General features: G+C 43.5%; 1 protein-coding gene across 3 annotated transcripts in view; it reads right to left on the bottom strand.

Annotated features, from left to right (window-relative positions):
* LOC133465181 (SWI/SNF-related matrix-associated actin-dependent regulator of chromatin subfamily B member 1-like) overlaps positions 1-20,621 on the bottom strand; it is a 34,924-nt gene that overhangs the window by 12,802 nt on the left and 1,501 nt on the right. For all 3 annotated transcript variants that reach the window (XR_009784567.1, XR_009784568.1, XM_061747680.1), the window contains exons 3-7: positions 13,000-13,108; positions 9,912-10,049; positions 4,627-4,754; positions 4,388-4,554; positions 2,893-3,083 (exon numbers count right to left, since the gene is read on the bottom strand). Coding sequence is in view for 1 of the 3 variants with exons in the window: in XM_061747680.1 (XP_061603664.1) it covers positions 2,893-3,083; positions 4,388-4,554; positions 4,627-4,754; positions 9,912-10,049; positions 13,000-13,108 (733 nt within the window). In the remaining 2 variants the exon portion in view is untranslated. The remainder of the gene's footprint in view (positions 1-2,892; positions 3,084-4,387; positions 4,555-4,626; positions 4,755-9,911; positions 10,050-12,999; positions 13,109-20,621) is intronic.

Raw genomic sequence — 20,621 nt, 5'->3', positions numbered from 1 at the left:
AGGGACGTTCACCTCAAGGCATTGTTTCCCTCTACAGGGTGCCAATCCTCGTTGCAGTTATCCAGAGGCTTGACGATCACACATTTGCACACTGATTGAGGCGTATCTGCAACATTTGCACAACCAACATTGTCCCAGATTATCGCGCTACTCGTCACTTTAAACTGTATACACGACTTGAAGTCTCGGTGCCCTTTGCACAATGGTCCTTGCACCGGACTATTGCAATATTAGTAATTCGAACTGTTGTAAGTGCTAGAGGACATCTTTTGCACAATTGTCAAAAAAAAAAGAAAGTACCGGCATTACCATCGTACTAGAGCGACTTCAACTACCGGAGACAAATTCGTTGTGTTTTTTGGACATACTTGGCAAATAAAGATGATTCTGATTATATATATATATATATATATATATATATATATATATATATATATACACAGAGAGAGCGAGAGAGAGAGAGAGAGAGAGAGACACTGTTGCCTGTTCCAACTCCCAAGTGGTGATCCTCAACAGAGTGGCGGCACCTTTGTTGCCGCGATCCTTCGACTGGCGGGGAGTTCATTAACTTAGTGTCCGGGGACGAACTCAGCATCCTTGGATCTCCGCTTTGAAGCGCCAGGCAGCCGTGATTCACTTAGCCTCGGCATTGCAAAGCAAATGTCTGTCTTGTTGAAAACAGTTTATTGTGTTGACCCGTTTAGAGTCTGCGTGTGACTCTGCAGTTAAAGTCTGCGTCGGCGGGGAGCGGCGGAAGTGCGAGGCTGGGGTGCCGGGTGGCATCTTTTGCGTGGCATGTCCGCTAGACTTCGAACCGGTGTGTTTTGAGAAAGACTTAAGAGAAAGCATTGGATACAGAGGTAGAGGCTGAAACCAGCCGCGTTGCCAACTATTTTTCCTACGGCCATCGGCACGTCAACCGCCAGCAAGAGAACTAAATCTCGCAACCAGCACGCTGCCACGGCGGCAGAGGTGAGGATTTCCTTGTACATACCTACAACTATGATGGTTACTATGCACTGGGGAGTAGGAAAAAAAGACCCAAGCAGTACTTTTTAGTACTGTCGTCTGTACTTTTGCCTCTATGCCAAGCCAACAGACACGGCAAAGACTTTCTGTGCGGTGTGATGTCACGCAACTCGAGCGAGGGACACACAATATATAGGACTACTGCATACTATGTAAAAGCTTGTGCCGTGTCCCTGAAACATATATGAATATATAATACGTATGGTCGTGCTAAAAAATATTGGCACCCCTGGGGGGCCATTATTTCAAGTCACGAATGTATAAAAAGACATGCTTTTGACATACCGTCACATCGAGCCAGTGGCCACTCCCTTTTTCTGTTGTACAGCTGCTACTTGGCTTTACTGTTCCGACCTCTGATCGGCTCAAACATGCACGGTTTGACGATGCCAAGTTCTGTTGGGTGCTCCTCTACGTTGAAATCCTCCTCCTCCTCATATTCCAACACGTTCCTCGCCATTGCGTATAGAGTGGAGCGCACTGTTTGTCAATTGCAACGTTAATTCCGGTAGCCCTTGCGGTGGATAGAGTAACTACAGCTTGAGCTTCAGGTATGTTCGGGGAGGGCTCAACTATAGTTGAAAACTTGCTGGAAGTTACGTGCATGTGTTACATAACATATAAACAATGCAAATATGAATTTTAATTGACCCCATAACATCTTTGTCATCTGATTTTTAAGTATTTAGTTGTCATTTTATCGATTGAATGTTTTGAAAGCAGCTCCATTGTTACCAAAAATCAAGATATAACTCCAGTCGCTGTCAATCTTTACTTCATATGACGCTTCGGTATGCCAATTACGTAAGACTGCATCATGCATGGTCATGCCCTATAAAAAGGTGCGACTAAATCGTGCTGGTGCGACCAACTGAGAAAGTTGGTGTGGAGCCCTTTAAATGTTTGATTTTACATTTTATATTATTTGTATTTATTTAAGTATGTGATTGTATTTTCTTACTGAAATGTTTCAATTGATCAGAATCAGAATCATCTTTACTTGCCAGGTATGTCAAAAACACAAGGAATTTTTCTCCGATAGTTGGAGCCGCTCTAATATGACAACAGAAAGCCATTTTGACAAAAAAATACTTTTGAGACATAAAAACACACTACGGACAGTCAGTGAGCAATGAAAGGTTACCAGTAATGTGGTAATGCTGAAACATGACAATTGTGCAAATGACGCAGTCCTCTCCCAATTTAGAGCAGTTAGAAATGATGAATAGAGCGATAATCTGGTACAGTGACAATTCTGCAAAAGGTGCAGAATCTTCAACTAATTGAAGCAGTTTAAAGTGACTAGTAGTGCCATAATCTGGAACAGTGACAATTGTGTAAATGGTGCAGATAGTTCTCAAGCACATGAGTGGCCAGTATTGGTCAACAGAGATTTGGCAAAATAAACCAGGGAAATTCGAACACACACAACACGATTGCACCTAACGTATTGTCTTTCTCCACTGCAAGGAAATCAATGTCAATGTATGCTGGCCAGACATTGTGAAGTTGACCGTCTCCATCTAGCGGTGGAAGGTCTGAAGTGCACTCGGAACTCAAAATCTGGCACGCAACTAAAAACAACTGACAGTTCATATCTCGGAAAACTTTCAAGTCAGGTCACTCATATCTTAAGGCATCACTGTATCTCCAAAATATAAATGCATTATTAATTGCTTATCATATCTTTGTGCACACTGATTGACTGTTTTAAGCATGTTTAATAAACTAAGGTCAAAAACATCAAAGTGACCTGTGCATAATTACGTTTTTCTCTATGCAGCTCAAGTGTAATTTAGGGCAACTGTGGAGGATATAAAATACAAATCAATAAACTACAATTAAAACACGTGTGAAAGTTACCTGAAGGCGTATGTTCTCTGGTGCCAGCTGAGCTGTCCTCGAATGCTGTAGGCAATAGTGGTCACAAATTCCCCCCCAAGACCCAATTCAGAACACAGCTTCAGAGCAAAGGACTCAGGAGAGTTCTCATGTTCTGACATGTCCCATTCAAACTGGTCCACAAGTGAGATGTTTCCCACATGGATGTTGAGCTGCATTAACAAGAAAAAACATGCAGACGTCGAAATTTAAATGTATGACACACAACAACCGGTTAAAGAGTTTTTCCAACTGGTAGAGACACTGGACAATAATGCTGAAAATGCACTCAAATGGCCATCTAAACCTTTAACCACTGAAAACTCAAGTGCATGACACAGAAATTAAGAATAAGTGGAACACTGCAAAGAAAAGCAAAAACAACAAGATAGAAATGATTCAAGCCTTCAACACAGAAATCGCTTCACAAGTGAATATAACAAGTATATTCGTATTATACACTAACTTTGGCACTTGTAGCACCTGCCAGCACTTGATTTGTTTGCACCCGCTTTTGGGGAGATAAGCACATGACCATGCATGCTGATGATGGCATACGAGAAAAAAAAAAAAAAAAAAACATACAGTCTGTGTGTGCGTTTTTTTTTTTGTTACACACACACACATATATATATATATATATATGGCAAACAGGTCCTAGGTGAGAGACCAGACAAAGCACGGCTAAAAGACCCCTATGATGAACAAAACAAATGGATGTAGGTTTCCCTTGCCTGGACGCGGGTCACCGGGGCCCCCCTCTGGAGCCAGGCCTGGAGGTGGGGCTCGAAGACGAGCGCCTGGTGGCCGGGTCTGTACCCATGGGGGCCGGCCAATTACCTCTTTCCTGCCATTAACGGGCAGCTGCTGGATAAACCAATAGTATTTAATGCCCTCGGAAATGGTCAAGGAGGAAGGGAGTTGCCAATGCACTTTACTCCTCTAACTGCTGGAGGGCTGGCAAGGGGCCGCAGGGGGGGGCAAATCTTTCCGGTTCTCCGCTGCCTCGCTACGCAACGCGTGGGGCCAGACGGTACAAACACATTTCACTTCAGGGAAGATATATTTGTTTGAGTTGTGGGCATAGTTTGATGGCTAACTGCACACTATACTGGTAGAACTGGGCCAGGATATGATGAATAAGGAAGTGGCCATTCCGCCGAATGGCCACTGCATGGGATAAGGGCGCTTGGTGTTTATATAGTAGGGCTGGGGACTCATGCCATAAAGTACACTATATGCCCCATCCTGCTTTCGTCACAGGGCTAGTTTTTAGCCCCACCCCAAAAATTGTAAAAGAGTTTTGAGTTATATCTCATCAATTCACATTGTTCTCAGTCTTTGCACGTTTTCGGCACTTATTTTCAAACACATTGAATGTATTTAGAAACAAAACGGGAAAATGACTTTGGGGAGACATTAAGACTGCTGGGAACGGTTTTAAATTGTTGAAACTTTACTTTGCATCAGAACGCACCTTGATTATGACTCTCTGGTCTGCCTGCTCCTCTAAAATGCTGTCAGTGGGGTATGACTCAATCTGCTGGCGTATGGCTGAGGTGATGGCAGGGACGAAGGTCAGAGGATTCAGGTCCAAGTCATCACACAGAATTTCTGCAAACATCTCTGGGGTCATCAGTTTTTCTGTTGGGGAAGGAACTTAAAGTTTATTTATTCATTTATTTTTAGTAACATGTTACCAGCAATTAGCTATACCATTCATATTCCATGTGAAAGCATCTCTGAGTTTTTGCCCATCTATCTCCATGTCAAGACGAATAGGAACCAGCACCTCTACTTGGGCAGCATTCTCATGGATCACAGCAGGATCATGATCATCAAAGCTAAAGGGAGACAGCATTTCAGCAAGGTCTTTTCAATAACATGCAGCATCATGCAGAGTCAGGGGATAGAAAAACAAACTGAAACTAGTAATTCTTTTCAAGTGCTAGATAGTTGATCAGTATCATCAAACTCAAAACGGATTATGTGCTGATCGCATTCTCCATTATTGAATGCAGGGGCTAATAAACATACAGATGGGGAGTTTATACTGTAGATGAATATGGTTTCACAATTACACACAATTGGGACCCCAAAGAACTAATTGCACACAGTCCCAACAATTGCACATACATAACGTCTGCCACCACCGCCGTTAACCTACAGGGTGCCGGTGGAAATTCAGCAAAAAAACAAAAAGAAAAAAAAATAATATATATATATATATATATATATATATATATACACAACAAAGAAAGAAAATGGATAGATGGATATACAAGCCCAATTCCAATGAAGTTGGAACGTTGTGTTAATACAGAATACAATGATTTGCAAATCATGTTCAACCTATATTTAATTGAATACACAACAAAGGCAAGATATTTAATGTTCAAACTGATCAACTTTATTGTTTTTAGCAAATAATCATTAACTTAGAATTTTATGGCTGTAACACGTTCCAAAAGAGCTGGGATAGGTGTCAAAAAAGACGGAGAAAGTTGAGGAATGCTCATTAAACACGTGTGTTTGGAACATCCCACAGGTGAACAGGCCAATTGGGAACAGGTGGGTGCCGTGATTGGGTGGAAAAGGAGCGTCCCTGAATTGCTCAGTCTTTCACAAGCAAATATGGGGCGAGGTTCACCTCTTTGTGAACAAGTGCATGAGAAAATAGTAAAACCGTTTATCGACAATGTTCCTCAACATACAATTGCAAGGAATCAAAGCGGCAGGCCCAGACCGTGTGTCCCCATCCTGCCTCAAAGTCTGCGCGGACCAGTTCGCTCCAGTCTTCACTCAGATCTTCAATAGATCTCTGGAACTGTGCAAAGTACCATCCTGTTTTTTCAAACGCTCCACCATCATTCCAGTCCCCAAGAAACCTACAATCTCGGGTCTGAATGACTACAAGCTTGTCACCCTGACATCTGTGGTCATGAAGTCCTTTGAACTCCTCGTGCTGGACCACCTCAAGAGCGTCACAGATCCCCTGCTGGACCCCCTGCAGTTTGCCTACCGAGCAAACAGGTCTGCGGATGGGATTGCACTTCATCCTAGAACACTTCGACGGCGCGGGGACCTACGCGAGGATCCTGTTCGTGGACTTGTGCTCTATGTTCAACACCATCATCTTCGAACTCCTCTCCTCCGAGCTTCACCAGCTCAGCGTCTCGCCTGCCGCCTGCCAGTGGATTTACAGCTTCCTGATCGGCAGGACACAGCAGGTGAGCCTGGGGGAGACCACCTCATCTACACGCACCACCAGCAATGGGGCTGCGCCGACGCCGCAATTGTGTTTTAAAGCTTTATGCCTGGTATTTTTAACCAGTTTTGCGATTTACAACGTGTAGCGTATATGGGGGTTAAATAAAAATGCAATTAATTTGGAAAAAGACACGAAGGAAGGTAAAGGGTTAGTCCGATTTACGCTTTAATGTGAAAATCAAACTAATTTGTCTCGTAAAGGGGAACCACGTCACTTTTTAGATGTATAAAACTTCAGGACAAATTGACTACAAACCTTTTTTTCAGTCTCGTAATTTGAAGGTTGCTACATGAATTAGATAAGAATTCTCGATAACCAGAGGTCTTTTATCAAACCCAAACACACAAATGATACAGGTAGTGAATTTTTATAGAAAATTTAATGAGATCTAACATGAGAATCTACAAGGGAACAATGCAAATTTGCAGAAATACAATCACTAGTGGCGCTATTGCGTTGGTTCCGCTGGTGGCGTTCATGCAAACGTCTTAAAATATTATATAACATTCAAATCCAGTGAAGATTGTGATGAGTTAATCCGCGGTTGCAGTATGTTTCCACTACCTGTGTCGCTAGTGCTCCATCCATTGTCCCAGACAGGAGGAACAAATGTCACTGAAAAGAGCGGGAAAAAGAAATCTTTGTTGGTGAGACTCTTCAGGCTGGCTGGGTGTGGAAGTTAATTAATTTAGCGTCCGGGTGAGAAACCAGCTGTCTGTGTCTCAGCTTTGATGCTACTTGGGACTGGCTGGTAATTAATTTAGCGTCTGTGCGCGAAGTTGAGCCTCCTCGTGCTTCTTCTTTGATAAACAGACACTTAGATGTCGTGTATGCCGACTGACTCAGCGGGCAGCCAAGGCAGGTATGCGGAACAGCACGCGACTGGGGGTTGCTCGGTGTCATCTTTAGTGGTGTGATTACAACAAGCTGTACCAACGAAGGGCGCTGCATTGCTAATGCAATAACGCTAACTTCCTTTTGCAGACGTTCCCTACACAACGTAACTTGATTTAAACACTGCCTCACGTTAATTGTAAACAATTACTTCATGGTTTCGTTTCCAAAAGGGAGCTACTAATTAATTGCTACCCTTTTGTGTCCCTGGGTAGCTCACGGACAAAGCTCTGTTGGGAGGGAAACGGGCGGCGCACGTCTGCTCCGAGCATCTTGTGACCAGTGCCACCCACGGGCTTCGGCCGCCCTACACTTGGAACTCTTTTTCTTGTTTTTTCTTCTTCTCCTTTTTCCCTCGAATCCACCAGTTCCCCCTACGGACCGGACAAAAGTTTGAGAGATCGACCAGCCTGCCTAAATTGTGTTCCACGCAACTTAAGTCCAACTTGCGGTCTACTAAAGTACAGATTGGTGCATGTTTGGGTTTAAATTAACGGGAACAGGAACCCCTAGCTCTATGCATTGTCACCACATGCTCTATGCATTGTCACCACATGCTCATTCCTTTACCAATGTTCTTTTGCTTCTCTCTGTATTGTTCTCCTGTAGATTCCCCTGATAGATTTCATTAAATTTTCTAGAAAATTCCACTACCTGTATCATTCGTGTGTTTGGATTCGACAAAAGACCTCTGGTTACAGAGTTTATCCAATTCCTGTAGCAACCTTCAGATTACGAGACAGAGGTTTTTCGTCACTTTGTCCTGAAGTTTTACACATCTAAAAAGAGACATGGTGCCCCTTTACAAGATAAAATAATTTTATTCTCCTGTGTCATTTCACATTTTTTCGTACTTTCTGATCTTATTTTTTCCTACTTTCTTTGTTATGTATGGATTACTTGGGTTGTTCTCAACATCTGGTGAAATATTCTGGTCAATAGCACCTTTGGAAGTATATTTAGTGAGAAAAATGGCGACGTGTTAAATATTTATTTCAGCCGCTGTATAGTTTGTCCACAACCAGTGAGGCCCATTTTCCTTGTTGCCGGTATTTCTTCATTGGAGGGTTCAAGACTTAGCGGCACTTGTTGATTTCATGTGGAAACTGGTCATTCATCCCAAACTGTGTACCCTTTGTCGTCTGTGTAGTCGGTAATGTTAGCGAGCGGCTCCTACGGGATTTTCAGCACTGTCTACGAAGTTTTTTTACTTGAACCTCTGGATTATCAGGTGAACTCGAAAATGCTGGAAAAGAAGAGGTTCTCGCGCATGCTTCTTGACTGTGAATCCACCATTGCTTCTTTGACCCCTCCTCCCCCCTTTCTTTCTTGAGAACTTCTACCTCCGTTGTCATCGCTTTCATGGGTGGCTGAAGTTCAACATTGTCTTCTTTTAGCTCTCTGACTGGTTACGAGCTCCTTAATCTCCTGGTGTAATAGATGGAGAAATGATAGCTTCTTGTCAATGGAAGAGAGGACTTGAATATGGCCGTCGGGTCGGCTGAGTTTCAGATCTTCAGTGCTAGTAAACGAGTTAGCCTCCCGTCTTTTCAGCGGGTTGGTGCGGTCGTCATGGTGGGATTTGCTAGTTTGTATGACAAAGCAATTGAAAGATCCGTCGATTAAATCTTTGAGTGTCTCCACGATTGTGTCTTGGTGTCAGCAGGGATTGGAAAAAAAGTAATCAATAACAGCCCCACATTAAGTGGATGAAGAGTCCCGGGGTTGCTAATCTGATTTTGCAGCGTAGCCACCAAAATTGTGTCTGGGAAATCTCGCCGTCTCTGGCGGTGTCGGAGCACGTCTCGCCTTGTTCTCAGTGTCTCCAGGAACTCCACCGTTTCTACTGCTGTAAATGTCTACTGACTTCCCCGGACAATTGTTGATAGACACAGGGTTTCAGAACAAAAGCTCTTGTGTATTTTTTAAAGCGCTTCATACATCTTAGGCAAAACATTGCAAAATAATATATAGCAATATTTAATAATGAACAACTTCAAGTTATGTCCAGGCTGTATATAAATCACAGGAAAATATGCCAAATCAGGTTTGGGCAATAGTATTTTAGTAACGCTTTTGTGGAAAAAAATGCAAATTAAATTTAAATTCAAATTAAAATGACATCAAAATGTAAACCTAATTCAGTAATTTAAACAAGGTTGTCAAGACAGCACACACTGCCATAGAACTCAGCAACAAAGAAATGTAGTTGATGGCATTCGTGGTGTCTTGACAATGTTTACTTGCTTTGTCATGTGGTACGTTGTTGGCTAAATTACTCGGTGAGTGTGTTGTGCAGATTTATTCTCTCTTTAGGCGGTAGTCGTGCTTGTGTTGTTGTTTTACGTATTCCTCATACTCCTTCGTATGCTTTGTTTGGTGGAACAGATTTGTCGTTGAAATGCTTTCTTGGCTGCGACCGTTTTTTGGCACATGTTAGATACAACAGTTAGACCTACTTCAGTCTTGTCAAATTCTAACCCTTTCCAGCCTCGGGATGTGGACCCTTGTTTCGCTATGAAATCATCCGCTAAAATGCGTAAAATGGGAAATCATGTAGTGTTTTTCTTGCCATTGAGTCACGTGATTGAATCATGTCATGAGGACTTTCATGCACTTCTTTCTTTCTCTCCTCCTCCTCCTCCTCCTCTGCCGTCCATGCACCCATTCGGTTTCTTTCATTTCGAGACAGTATGAATACTCGATCGTGTAAAATTACAGATCTTTAAAGCAATTTTCACGATAATACCTCTACACCCTACCCCTACAATTAACTGCTTATAAACAATCAAACCAAAGACTGACGAGCACAATCGCAAGTTTTGCTTCTTCATACCACAGTGGGAAGGTCCTCTTCTTGTCCCGACCCATTCGGTTGCGGTTGATGGTCGTGGAACAAGGCACTGCATCTAAATGGTGGGAGCTGTTGGGCAGCGTTGGGACCCATTGACTGCTTCTTTTGGTTTTCTGCTCCCTTGGACAGGAAAAGAAGTGTTCAGATTATGCCTGGAGTTTCTCAGGCAAACATTCAATTAGGGTAAACACCATCTACAGAATTATTGTTCACTATACCACTTTTGAACGGAACATTTTTTGTTACTTTGTCAGCTATTTTTTTTTGCCATGTATGTTTTTCACTTGTGCTCATGACATCAGAAATTGATCGTCATGATTTACTGGGAAAATAAAAGTTTCCTCTCTCTTACTAAACAACAGCATAGTTAACTTTTAATGCATTTGCATCAAAACCCTCTCAGAATGTGGAAAGGTGTCCCTGAGCCTAAATGACCCACCCCCGAAAAAATTGAGACCTACAGTGCTGTGAAAAAGGATTTGCACAGCTGCCAATCTATAGAAATTAATTCAGACCAATACGTGGACATTTTTCTGAATTTGTGCATTTCTTTTAAAAAGTCTGAAGAACATTACCGCGGGACAGTTATTGTAGTATATTATGTCATTATGTAATAGAATAAAAATAATTCTGCACACTGTTCAATTGCACAGCATAATCATCACTCTATAATTATCCATCCATCCATTTTCTGAGCCGCTTCTCCTCACGCGGGTCGCGGCCGTGCTGGAGCCTCTCCCAGCGATCATCGGGCAGGAGGCGGGGTACACCCTGAACTGGTTCCCAGCCAATCACAGGGCACATAGAAACAAACAACCATTCGCACTCACATTCACACCTATGGGCAATTTAGAGTGGGGGGCTGACTGTGTTTGCCTTCGTTGCGGTAATATGCTTCAATTTGGCACCAGGCAAGGGTCTGAGGGGGTCTGCAGGCAGCACAGAGACGTGGGCTCACCCAGCATTGGGGCTCTCTTATCCGATCCAGCAGAGACTGTGCGGCGGCTCCTCCATCGAGTCGCCCCTTGGTGCCAAATTGAAGCATTTTATAAAGCGTAGGGGAAACTCAACCCCTTGGTATTGGCAACCAGTCTATGAACAAAAAGGAACTGTGACAGAATGCCGTTTACCCATGCTAGAATGAGCGCGCACAGGCAGGGCTTTTGACAAGGGCGAACAACGCCGCTAACAACATCTACCGTTGGCGTGTTGTCAAACATATCGACAAATACAAGTCACAATCACGTTGTGGGGAGAAATTAGCGTTCGGTCATTTATGTAACAAAATATGGACAATCCGGAACATTCGACAGCTCTGTATTAACACCCGTTCTCAATTTTTTCAAAGTTATCCCACTTTGTATAAGATCAAACAAATATAAACAGCTGACAAAGATTATAAAAATTCTGTTTTGATGCAAGATATAGGGCTTTCATAAAAAAAATATATTGTTCACGGTCAAGCACATTTCCTTCGTACATCCCAATTAATATAGACTTGAGCGCACATGTCGGAGAAGCCGAATCCTCCGTGTCCTCGCCCACATTTAAATATGCAAATCATATTTAAATGAACCCGGGACCCGCGATCCCAATCTTTACATGAAAACCCAGTAGGGCTCTGAGATCTACAGAGTCTGGTCAAATAATGGCGCACAGAGTCCAAAGCAAACATGGTGAAGCAGTATTCAGCTGTTATGCTGCACACAAATGGATTAAAGTTGTCAACAGAAGTGACGTCAGCACCAAGTGTGAATGTTTTTAAGTCCAGGTTAAAACTCTTTTTGTCATGCTTTTTAGAGCATTTCCACTTTTAAATTGTACTTTTTTTTTCCCCTGGAAAAAGCTGGAACCCTTAGGCAAGGCACACTACCTCTATGTTCACAGACGCAAAAATGAAGCATACCAAGAAAAGAACACTGTTCCTACTGTGAAACATGGAGGAGACTCTGTTATGTTCTGGGGCTGCTTTCCTCCATCCGTCTTGAATTTGTGCAGGATGCAATAAAATCCCAACCCTATCACAGCATTTTAGAGAGAAATGTGCCGTCCAATTTCAGAAAGCTTGGTCTCAGTCGCAGGTCATGGGTCTTGGCTTGATGGGTATCAGCCGGTAATTTGCATTTTATGTCATAGTTCGCCGATCCGATCAAAGACGTCCCTGATCGGCTCAGGAAAAGACATTTACTTCGAGTTGCCGTCGCATACTTTTTAATCTTAATAATAATAATAATAATTTATTTTTAGGCTTGTCACGTGTCTTGTGACCTAGTACTGCAAATACCTGACGGCCGATAAAGGTTTTTATTTAAATCTTGTCGGTGAAAAAACATGCCGTGGGAGTTTTTGCGGAAAGCCATTTGCAACTTGTGCAAAACTGAATTGCCTCGTGGGGGAATGTCATCGAAATGCTTCAACACAACAAATTTGATCGAGCACCTGAAGAATCTCCACAAGGAGAAGCATTCCGCATTCAAGCAACGCAGCATGGAAAAGGAAAAGCTAATAACCAAACGGACACTAATGCAAAGAACACGGGACAACGCAAGTCCAAATAAATTAGAGTTGGCAAGTCATTAACAGTATTTGTTCATTTAATTACAATAAAGTAATTTAATTACTATGAGGTTGCACCCAGTATTTCTCTCTCAGGTAATGTTGGTTTGATCTGACTGAACTTTAAACCTATGTCATTGGCCAATTCTTGAATAATTCATTTAAATAGACACATTGCTCCAGTTTGTGATGGGATTGGTGATCGGTTATACTTTTTTTAAACTCGCCGATCGGTGATCGGCTGAGTTGAAGCATGCCATTAATTGATGAATCGAGTTTTGGGGTCAGGCCGACCCCGCCCCATTTTTTTTTTTTTTTTTTTTTTAAGAAGCTTCTGCAGTTCAAAGGATGTTCCAGCTGATATGCACTTTGACAGACAGAACAGCCATGGACAGAGAGGGACACGTTCAGCATAATAAAAGATTAACGGTAAAACATTTGAAAAAATAACAATAATAAATAAAGTAAATCGAAACTTCAATGTTCTGCATACGCAACTTGACGCAATACATACCTGAGGTACGCCGGTGGCTCTGTGCTGATAGACACTGCCTTGTATTTGTCATCATTACCTTCAAAGATCTCCTCACACTCAGAAGCCTTCAGCAGAGTCACACTGGTGGCTACGATTTTGGCAGGAGGGGTGGGGGGAGAGATGATGTCATTTTCTGGCCAATAACCCAATTGTTGACACACAACTTCGAAATTTTCTGTCCTACTGCATTTTGTATGTGAAAAAAAAAGTAACTATGATTTCCAGTTGAAAGCAGACGTTTAGATTCCCTCTATAAAGAGCTTTTTTTCTAACTGTCTGACATTAAATCAGACTAACCGTTTCCGGAGTTAGGTCAATTAGGATTACTAAAATGATTTATATTTCCTAAATAATAATACAAATAATTTAAAGTAATTTAATTACAGTCGGTTAGCACCCATTATTTCTGTCATGTAACGTTGGTTTGACCTGACTGATTAGAATCCCCGATCTGACGAGAGCAGCGATTTCCAACCTTTATGGAGCCAAGGAACATACTTGACAACTGAAAAATCTCACGGCACACCAACAAACAAAAACGTCACAAAAAGTGGCTACATTCATTACTGTATTGACGTCCTGCCATCTAATAGAAGACCGTTCATTTGTTCTCTGTCACTATGCCTCACTGGCATAAACAGAGGAACAAAGATACATTATTTATTGTAAATAACATTTTGGGAGCAATTCAGTATATACAGTAAATGAAACAGACACTTTCCTCCATCTTGTGATCGGATCGATGATCAGTTTTTTTAAACTCGGCCCCAAAAATCCTGATCGTGTAAAGCCTATAAAGCATTTATGAAAAGGATCGTGATCAAATCACGCATGGTGCTGCCAATGGAAAAGTTAGTGGAGAGCCATGTGTTTGATTTACATTTGAGATGGATTTATTGAAAAGGTCCCGTATTTGGGCTATTTAGACCTCCAAGGAGTGACTCTTTCACCTGAACTTGGACTTTTTCACTTGAAAAGCCAAAAAAACTCTTGCCCCTGTCTGAAGCATTTGTACAACCAAATAGCACCCACTAAAGCATTGTGACATTGTTAAAGCCTAGGACAACAACAGAGGAGGTTCCGAGTGCGCAAGATCACTCCCACTGTGAGCACCGTACCATCAGCATCTCACCCGCCTTCTCCACCACCATCTGCCACACCAGTTGACCGAGTCCCCAAAGAACATCATGATCTCTCTCCAGTGTTCAATCAAGACCTGGCCATTTCTCTACCAAACCCCCCCACAGCCAACCACCACCACCCCCCTCCGTCACAGCAACTTCATCCCTGTGCCTTTTTCTCCCGTCGCCTGTCCCCTGCCGAGAGGAATTACGACGTTGGCAACCGACAGCTGCTTGCCATCATATGGCCATTAGCAGAGTGGAGGCACTGGCGAGAGGGGACTGAAGTACCGTTTATCATCTGGACTGATCACAAGAACCTCTCTTACCTGTGTTCTGCCAAACGCCTTAACCCCCGATAAGCTTGCTGGACCCTCTTCCTAAGCAGATTCAATTTCAGCCTCTCCTTCCACACCTGGATCCCGCAACAGTAAACCTGATGCCCTAAGCCGCATGTTCTCACACCCTCTCCAGCCCTGCTGAACACGAGACCATCCTCCCGTCGTCCTGCTTCGTTGGTGCTGCCTCATGGAAAATAGAACGAATTGTCAAACGCGCTCAACAGTCTCTGAACCGTCTTTTCGTACCCGATTCCCCGTGCTCTGACGTCCTTCAGGGGGCCCACAATTCCAAGCCCACGTGTCATCCCGGTATCACCCGCACAATACAATTCATTCAGCCACATTTCTGGTGGCCCAACCTGGTCAAAGACACCCGGGGATTCGTCCAAGGCTGCTCCGTCTGCGCCCGCGGGAAGGCATCACACCTGCCTCCAGCTGGTCTGCTGTGCCCCTTACCCATCCCGAGCCACCCCTGGTCCCACTTCGCTTTAGACTTCATCAGCGGCCTGCCTCCTTCTGAAGGTAACACCATCATTTTCACTACTGTCGATCATTTTTCTAAATATGTCCATTACATAGCCCACTTCATGGAGCCCATTCCTTCCAAGGGTCAAATACGCCCACAACTCCCTCACCAGTTCCGGCACCGGTATGTCGCCGTTCATGGGCTGCTACAGATTCCAACCTCCATTGTTTAAGGTACAGGAGCATGCGGTGACGGATCACCTGAGAAGGGTCAAGTCTGTGTGAAAGGACGTCAGGCGGAGAGGATTAAACGGGTCGCGGACCTTCGTCATTCCCTTGCAACTGACTACAAGGTGGGTCAGTCCGTTTGGCTTTCCTCACGTGACCTCCCACTCCAAATAGAATCCTCCAAACTCACTCCACGCTTTATCGGTCCGTTTCCCATCACTACAAAAATCGATCACACGTCGGTTCAACTCCAACTCCCACAGTCTCTTAAAATTCATCCGACCTTCCACATGTCATTGCTTCAGCCTTTCTCCACCTGCGCCCTGAGCCCTCCGGCCCCCCGTGTTATCGACAACCATCCGGCCTTCACGCTGTCGTGAATCATCGACGTGAGGCCCGGGGCAGGGGTTACCAGTACCTGGTGGACTGGGAGGGGTATGGTCCGGAGGAGCGTTCCTGGATTTCCCGGAAGCTTATCCTTGACGATTACCTGCTATCGGACTTTTATGCGGCTCACCCGAGGAAGCCTGGCAGGACGCCGGGAGGTGTCCGTTGAGAGGGGGGTACTGGCATGAGCCATACTGCAGTACTAAGGTTGGAGCCTGGGTGCCGCTTTGCACCATCTCGCCCTCTCTCTATCTCTCTCTCCTCTCCCCCCTCTCTCTTTCCAGCACCTTCCTCGGCCGCGCACCTGTCACCAATCAGCCCTCATTACCACCTGCATAAAAGCCTGACCAGATCCTGGGACCTCTCCCCAGAGTATTGCCTTCCACAGCGGTACCACAGCTCCTCAGTCTCTAAGTAAGCCTACTCAATTCCTTGGCGTCGTTCTGACCGTCGTGTTCTTCCTTGTCCTCAGTGTATCCTCCGTGTCCCTCGTCAAGCGGATCTCTGCCACCTCGCCGTCAAGCCAGCCACCCGTCCTCGTCACTGCCTGCCACGTATTCTCTGCCTCAACAACCTGCCAGCGCATCCCAAGGACCATCCCCGTTTCCCTTTCAATAAAACGGGTCATCACAACCTCTCAGCCCCCCACTTGCTCTTGATCAAGGCCAGTCTCCATCCAATCGTGACGATAACAACATCTAATTCAAATAAAATCACATTTCTGTAACTGAAACATTAATAACTGATATGTTTTGGTTAATTTCATTTTTTAAAACCATTTTTATAATTTTTTATGGGATTTAAAGGAAAAAGTCAAACAAATACACTTAGGAAGGTGAGAGTGCCATTGAGAGTAAAATGAGATCATTGTTGCAAAGAAGTCAAACAAAAACAAGCATTTTATTTCTAAACAGTTCAAATTCATGAGGACTTGTGTTAAAAACGAAAGGAAAAAAAGCAATTTTACAAGCTGATAAAATGTATTCATTCTGAGATAAATCAATGGCCACACGGTCACCCAAAAACATTTTTTAAAGCCACAGCCAATTCACCAGTATGGGGAAAAAAAAAAAAAAAAAAAAAACTAAAACTCATAAGAATTGTATATTTATTCATGTACACATAAAATTCTTAATGTTTGAACAGTTCCAATAGATGTTCTTATTTTGTGTACTTTAAAATTTTAAAAACCCCAAAACATGTATTTTAGCTTCGGTTTGCAATATAAGACTTGACCAAATGCAAGGAAGCTATTGAGACTGAGAACAAGCTGTATTTAAATCATATTTCCACAAAGTGAGAAGCAAGTATGTCATCACTGGTGTTTCTATTATTTACACTCATGTCTTGGTTGAAACATAAATGAACGTCATTGTCATATCACACACAATTCTGCAATCGACCTAGAAAAAAAATGGTAAGTTAGTTAGCTTTTGATTCAGTGCCCATTTATTCTTAAAGAAGACGAAGAAGAAGAAGAAATACAAATCCAAGAACTTGAGTTCAGGAGGGGGAGAAAGAATCCCTTTAAATCAGACCAGAGCTAGCTGGTCACAACGCGGCGGAGGGAGCTCCTCGTCGGCGGCGCACGAAGGACGAAGTGACTGAATCTGCCGGCTCCGTCGAAGACTAAGCCCAGCCGCGCACAGAGCACAACCCATCGCCCAGGTGTGAGGGAACCGGCCGGCGCGGCGGACCTTTTGGCGAGGCAGCGAAGTCCGCCGGTGTGAAACGCGTCCTCCTCTTTCTACTCGGCTAACCTCGCTAGCCGCCGAGCTAACGTGCCGCCAGCTAGCTGGTCACAACGCGGCGGAGGGAGCTCCTCGTCGGCGGTGCACAAAGGACAAAGTGACTGATTCTGCCCGCTCCGTCGAAGACTAAGCCCAGCCGCGCACAGGCAAGTGTTATCATGTGTGCCAATGGGCCTCCACCTCTGACGGCTGGGCCTACTCCACCACCGACGGCTGGGTCTCCTCCACCACCAAAGACGGCTGGGCCTCCACCACCACCAACGACGGCTGGGCCTCCACCACCACCAAAGACGGCTGGGCCTCCACCACCACCAACGACGGCTGGGCCTCCACCACCACCACCGACGGCTGAGCCTCCACCACCACCACCGACGGCTGGGCCTCCACCACCACCACCGACGGCTGGGCCTCCACCACCACCACCGACGGCTGGGCCTCCACCACCACCACCGACGGCTGGGCCTCCACCACCACCACCGACGGCTGGGCCTCCACCACCACCACCACCGACGGCTGGGCCTCCACCACCACCACCACCGACGGCTGGGCCTCCACCACCACCACCACCACCACCGACGGCTGATGCGGAAGCTGGCAGCGTAAAGCTATATGCAAACATTGCCAATAAAACAGGGGGCTGCCAAACCCCGCAATACTAAAGCACCGGAAATGGAGGGCGTTCCAAACCGTTAATAACTCTAAATTAATATGGGACTCAACACGTAAACCAAAAGGCATTCTTTGTGCACATTTAAATATACGAAGCATTTTAACGAAAAGTGATCAGGTCAATCACCTTCTCACTGACTCAAATATTGACTTCCTCTGCCTATCTGAGACATGGCTCCATGAATCTTCGCCCTCAGCAATACTATCTGTACCTGGTTATAAAATGTTTAGAAACGACAGACAGGGTTCTAAGGGAGGAGGTGTTATGATTTATGCCAAGGTCACTTTTAATTGTAATGAAATACATGTTACAGATGAGAATGGATTAGAATTTCTTGGACTAACTGTTTCTTTGTCACAGCAAATGTCTTTTATTCTTGTAGTTATTTATAGGCCTCCCTCATCAAATGCCGCTTTCTATGAAAAGCTGGAAATGTTACTGAAACAACTCAATCTTGCAAAAGAGGTGATAATAATGGGTGACCTAAATGTTAATTGGGAAGTTAACAAAGTTAGGAAAAAATTGAAAAGGGTTATGGATGATATGGATATGACTCAGGTTATTAATGGCCCTACGAGAATTACAAACTCCACCCGAACTCAGATTGATCTAGCCTTTACTAATAGGCCAGAAAGGATCTTGAAGCCATACAATATGCTCACAGGATTGTCTGATCACAATCTTATAATGGTTTCAAGAAAATTAAATAAAAAGCGCTTCAAACCCTTGGCCACCACTGAATCCAATAGGATACCAAAACATGAACAACAAAATTTCCAAGATTCCATCCAAGAAGTAAACTGGGATGTATTACTCGCTGGTAAAAATTTAGATGAGGATTGTTCTAAATTTGCCAACAAAATACAAGAAATTATTATACAATTTACACGGATAATTAAACTAAAAGCTAGAAAGAATGGCCTGCCTTGGTTAAACACATTTATTCTGAAACTGATGAAAGAACGCGATCATTCCTTGAAGTTGTCGGTCAAATCAGGATACAATAGACAGCACTTTATCTCACTGAGAAATAGGCTAGTGAAAGAAATAAGAAAATCTAAAGCTGACTTTTTCATTACTGCTCTGAATAGTGCGAAGGGAAATTCAAAAATAACCTGGAATTATATTAAAAAACTATTGGGTGTTACACAAAATAACAAAACAAAACTAATGCAAATTCAATTAAATGGAAACATCCTGACGGAACCTCTAGTGATGGCTGATGCTTTTAACAACTACTTCATTGAATCTGTGTCAGAAATCTCTTCTAAGTTTGCAGTAAAACAAATGAAGGAATACCCTGCATTGTCTACAACGCAGTTCTTTACTATTCCAAATATTACTGAGACCAAAGTTATCGATTTAATTCATTCACTCAAACCATCTAAGGCAAAGGATGTTTTTGGAACGGACACGAGCATGCTCAAAGATCTCGGTTCAACTCTTGCTCCTCCTATTGCCTCAATCATTAATCTTTCAATTTCATCTGGTCACTTTCCAAAGGCCTGGAAATCTGCTATTGTTACCCCTGTCTTTAAATCCGGTGACTCAACTTCTCTGAATAACTACCGACCTATAAGCATTCTTCCGGCCATTTCCAAAGTTGCAGAAAAATGGGTGTCAGAGCAGATTGTCCATTATTTAATCAGCAGCTCCCCCTCTCTCCACGCCATGCAGTTTGGTTTCAGATCCAAGCATTCCACTGAAATGGCTACATGCCTCTTCATTGAGAAAATAAAATCTTCTCTCGACAAGGGTGGAGTTGTAGGGGCGGTGTTCTTGGACCTCAGGAAAGCTTTTGATACAGTAAATCACTCTGTTCTTCTTACCAAGCTCTCAAAATTTAACTTCTCTCGCAAAGCTGTGAGCTGGATTGAATCATATCTGCATGACCGAACACAATCTGTATCAGTTAACAACTGCAGATCAGAGTCTCTTAGGCTAACCTCTGGAGTCCCTCAGGGATCAATATTGGGCCCCCTTTTATTTAGTCTTTATATCAACGATTTGCCCACTGTTTGCTCTGAAGCAGAGTGCGTAATGTATGCAGACGACACAGTTTTCTTTGTTCATGGTCGCTCCAAAGATACTGTTGCTGCTAAACTCACTAATACAATGTCCTGTGTCACAACTTGGTTGCAGGAGTGCTGTCTACAGCTAAACGTTTCTAAAACTGTAGGCATGTATCTCACTAAAACAAATAGAGTATCACCTGACCCCGACATACTTGTTAATGGAGAAAAAATGCAAATTGTCAGCCAATACAAATATCTTGGGTTAATAATTGATTCACAGCTTTCCTTTAAAGCCCATATTGACAAATTGTGTAAAAATATCAAATTAAACCTCGCAAATTTTCGTGCAATTCGGAATGAAATGTCAACTGAAGCTGCAAAAATTTACCTGCATTCGATGATTCTTAGTCACTTTAACTATTGCATAACCAGTTGGTCCCAGGCTGGTCAGAATGCAAAAAAACCATTGGAAGTTTTGTACAAACAAGTAATTAAAGTGATGGATAAAAAACCAAGGCACTATCATCACTGTGCAATTTTAAAAAAATACAGTCTTTTAAACTGGGACCGTCTTCACATATTTGCAGATTTAAATTTGATTTATAAAGTACTGCATGATCTGG

The sequence above is a fragment of the Phyllopteryx taeniolatus genome, chromosome 15, assembly GCF_024500385.1.
Source record: "Phyllopteryx taeniolatus isolate TA_2022b chromosome 15, UOR_Ptae_1.2, whole genome shotgun sequence".
NCBI lineage: Eukaryota > Metazoa > Chordata > Actinopteri > Syngnathiformes > Syngnathidae > Phyllopteryx > Phyllopteryx taeniolatus.
Note: the sequence above shows the minus strand (reverse complement) of the source record. Positions and strands in the feature narration are given on the sequence as shown.